General features: G+C 35.6%; 1 protein-coding gene across 1 annotated transcript; it reads left to right on the top strand.

Moving 5' to 3' along the window:
* The first annotated feature begins 387 nt into the window (after positions 1-387).
* Positions 388-3,972, top strand: Fignl1 (fidgetin like 1). Its single transcript, XM_015490339.2, has 2 exons — positions 388-655; positions 1,201-3,972. Exon 2 carries the CDS (start codon positions 1,211-1,213, stop codon positions 3,239-3,241), a length of 2,031 nt encoding a protein of 676 aa, XP_015345825.1. The 5' UTR covers positions 388-655; positions 1,201-1,210; the 3' UTR covers positions 3,242-3,972.
* Positions 3,973-4,280: the final 308 nt, after the last annotated feature.

The raw sequence follows: 4,280 nt of genomic DNA, 5'->3' as shown, positions 1-4,280 counted from the left end.
TGTTAAGTTTCCTCTTTTTTTTTTAAACAAAGATTTATGAACACCTATCTATAATGTGACAAATGGTTTGCAAGGCATTGTTGGATGTGCAAAATTGTATTGAACATGGCTCTTGCACAAAAAGAATTTATTGATAATTAAGCTATACCTCCAGGTAATTTGGGAGGGAAAATTTAAAATACTTAAATTCTTAATTTTTAATTTATTGAAGTACTCTTAGGAAACTGAAAAGATTTCTCATAACTTGTTTTTGTAGGTAAATTCTTAGGTCCAACAACATGATACTTTCATCTATGATTCTGTTCAGGTATAAATGTGAAGAGGTTGATGAAAATAACCTGAGAAAAAATCTAAAGTAAAAAGCATTTTGTAGTAGACGATTTGGCTTGTTCTCATAATTCATGTGTCATAACACTTTCAATTGTTAATACTTTATGTGAAATTGGGAAATTGTGATTCTGCAACTTTTTTATGTGATTTATTTATGAGTAAGTCATTAAAACATTAATTATTCCATATTTATGATCTGTGCAGCTCAATCTGTGACATTTGGAAGCATCAAGGAACACTAAGTACATGGGAAAGTGCACAAGCACCCAGAATGAAACTGTATATTTGATTGTGGCTTGATTCATAACTGTCTCTGTGATTTCCAGTAAGTTTCTTAACTCTCTCAGCTTCAGTTTCTACATTTTTACAATAGAAATAGCATTAGTAGTTTTCAGACTATTTTCATATTCATTACTGACTTGGTTGTCAAAATGGTTCCTTTCACTTGACAGATAAGGAAACCCAGAGATAGTAAAAGCCTTGCTCAGTCTATCTCTTATTTTATTTATTTATTTAAAGAGGCTACATGTAAACTCTGGTTTGTTGTCTGTATCTGCCATTCCTTTGTTCTTTCATATTGCCTTTCTTTTGGTGATTAGTTTTAAATTTTTTCCATTTAAACCTTACAAATGCTTTTCTCTGTTTTGGGGGGAAATTGTTATATAATTAAAATAGTTTTACTCATAAAAATCACTATAAAATCTTTAATTTTGAGATTATATTAATATATCTTTATATTAAAAATTTATATATATATATATAAAATCCAGTGTGCCTTTCTTATCAGAGATTTTTTAAAGCTACATTCAAAGCATTGTGTTTGTTTTCTTCTTGCTACTGATTTGTTTTCATTTTTGCCATTTGTTATAGAAACTCGAACATGCAGACCTCCAGCTCTAGGTCTATACATCTGAGTGAATGGCAGAAGAATTACTTTGCAATTACATCTGACATATGTACATCAGGACAGAGGGCTGATGCGTATCGTGCACAGATATTACGCATTCAGTATGCATGGGCAAACTCTGAGATCTCCCAGGTCTGTGCTACCAAATTGTTCAAAAGATACGCAGAGAAATATTCTGCAATTGTTGATTCTGACAATGTTGAAACTGGCTTGAATAACTATGCAGAAAACATTTTAGCTTTGGCAAGATCTCAAACTAACAGTGAAAAGTGGCAGTCTGGGTTGTCAATAAATAATGTTTTCAAAATGGATAATGTACAGAAGATGATGCAAGCTGGCAAAAAATTTAAAGATTCTATTTTGGAACCTGGTGATGCATCAGTAATAATCCACAAGGAGGTTGCTGCCTTTGATCTTCCTAAATTTAATGTTCGTGGAGCTCCTGGAGAGGGTGACCTATTACCTAACTTAATTCATGACACAGATAGGGTCCAAGACAACCCAGGAAACAACCCATTGAGGTGCCCTCAGGTTGTCCAGCCACCTGTAGTGACTAACACCACCACTAAGACTTGTTGCATGTCTTCAGTGCCTTTAGGTGAGTCATCCACTGCAAAAGTACATGCTGCACCATTATTTGGAAATGTCAAAAAGGAAAATCACAGCTTTCCCAAAGCCAACATAGGACTAAATATGTTCTCATCTAATCAGTCTTGTTTTCCTTCTGGCTCTGAAAATCCACGGGAAAGGAAGGATTTTTATGATTCTGGAATCATTGATACCCTTTCCAATCCAGTACTGAATAAGGGTTTTAGTAAAATGGAAGATAATGGCCAAAGGGAGGATAGCAATCTGCCCACCTTTAAAACTGCAAAAGAACAATTATGGGTAGATCAACAAAAAAAGGGCCACCAACTCCAGCGTGCATCAGGGTCTTCCTATGGTAGTGTTAAAAAGTCTCTGGGAGCTGGTAGATCTCGAGGGATATTTGGAAAATTTGTTCCTCCTATACCTAAGCAAGATGGGAGAGAACATAATGGAGGAATGCAGTATAAGCCTTATGGGGCAGGAACTGCAGAACCAGCACATCCCGTTGATGAGCGTCTGAAGAACTTAGAGCCAAAGATGATTGAACTTATTATGAGTGAGATCATGGATCATGGGCCTCCAGTACATTGGGAAGATATTGCAGGAGTGGAATTTGCAAAAGCCACAATAAAGGAAATAGTTGTGTGGCCCATGATGAGGCCAGACATCTTCACTGGGTTACGGGGACCTCCGAAAGGAATTCTGCTCTTCGGTCCTCCTGGGACTGGTAAAACTCTAATTGGAAAGTGCATTGCTAGTCAGTCTGGGGCAACATTCTTTAGCATTTCTGCTTCATCCTTGACTTCTAAATGGGTAGGTGAGGGGGAGAAAATGGTACGGGCTTTGTTTGCTGTTGCAAGGTGTCAGCAACCAGCTGTGATATTTATTGATGAAATTGATTCCCTATTATCTCAACGAGGAGATGGTGAACATGAATCTTCTAGAAGAATAAAAACTGAGTTTTTAGTTCAGTTAGATGGAGCAACGACATCTTCTGAAGACCGCATTCTAGTGGTGGGAGCAACAAATCGGCCACAAGAGATTGATGAGGCTGCCCGGAGAAGATTGGTGAAAAGGCTTTATATTCCTCTCCCAGAAGCTTCAGGCAGGAAGCAGATAGTAATTAATCTAATGTCCAAGGAGCAGTGTCACCTCAGTGAAGAAGAAATTGAATGGGTTGTCCAGCAGTCTGATGGATTCTCTGGAGCAGACATGACACAGCTTTGTAGAGAGGCTTCTCTTGGCCCTATTCGCAGTTTACAAACTGCTGACATTGCTACCATAACACCAGATCAAGTTCGACCCATAGCTTATATTGATTTTGAAAATGCTTTTAGAACTGTGCGACCTAGTGTGTCTCCAAAAGATTTAGAGCTTTATGAAAACTGGAACAAAACATTTGGTTGTGGAAAGTAAATGGGACACTTGAAATTAAAAGGTGGCTTCTTTGTAGTACAGTCTTTTTTGGATTTTAGCATAGAATGCTGGGAGTGTACTAATTGCTTTTTTTAAAAAAATCTGAATTGTACCTCAAATAAGAAAAACAATAACTCAGATTTTTATGATCTACATAGCTTATGTTAATACATGTTTTTGCCTTCCTATTATTTAATGTGTAAGCCTATATAAATAGAATGAGAATGAAATTTTTGTTCAGTTTCTGTGAAGTCATTGAAGATGTATAATATGAATAGTAAGCTCAAATAATCTGAAGATTGCATTTAGGATATGTCTGATTTTATTCACTTTTTATTGAAGAAAGTTCTGTCTGAAAGCCCCATTATTTTTAATGTTGGCTAGTATAATGGTTTACATTCAAAGCAACATTGCTTACTGTTTAGATAGATTTAAAATCTCACCAAAAATTAAAATGAAAGTACCAGTTTTTACTTTCTTCTGCTGGAGTGTAACCTATTTTGTGATTTTCTTTCCTTACCAAAACAAACTAATAAAAACATGTTCAGAAATGGCAAGGTATAATTTAGTATCAGAGACATATCCACATAACCAAAAGGTGAATAATAATATATTTTTTCAGGGGATGTTTATCATTAATATGGTGTTTATCATTAATACTATATCTGATATTACTTCACAGCCTGTAGCATTGCTCTATTTAAAAAATAAATGTTTTCAGATTTCTATAATGGACCATTTTTTATAAATACATGTTCATGTACAAATAAAACTGATCACTTTTATATTACCACTTTGGGGTACACATTATTTCTTTTCTTTTTTTTTAGTTGTTCAAAACATTACATAGCTCTTGACATATTTCATACATTTGATTCAAGTGGGTTATGAACTCCCATTTTTACCCCGTGTACAGATTGCAGAATCACATCGGTTATACATCCACGTTTTTACATACTGCCATACTAGTGTCTGTTGTATTCTGCTGCCTTTCCTATCCTCTACTGTCCCCCCTCCCCTCCCCTCCCCTCCCCTCCCA

The sequence above is a fragment of the Marmota marmota genome, unplaced genomic scaffold (genome assembly GCF_001458135.2).
Source record: "Marmota marmota marmota unplaced genomic scaffold, marMar, whole genome shotgun sequence".
NCBI classification, from domain to species: Eukaryota; Metazoa; Chordata; class Mammalia; order Rodentia; family Sciuridae; genus Marmota; species Marmota marmota.
This window is presented reverse-complemented; position numbering and strand designations above follow the sequence as displayed.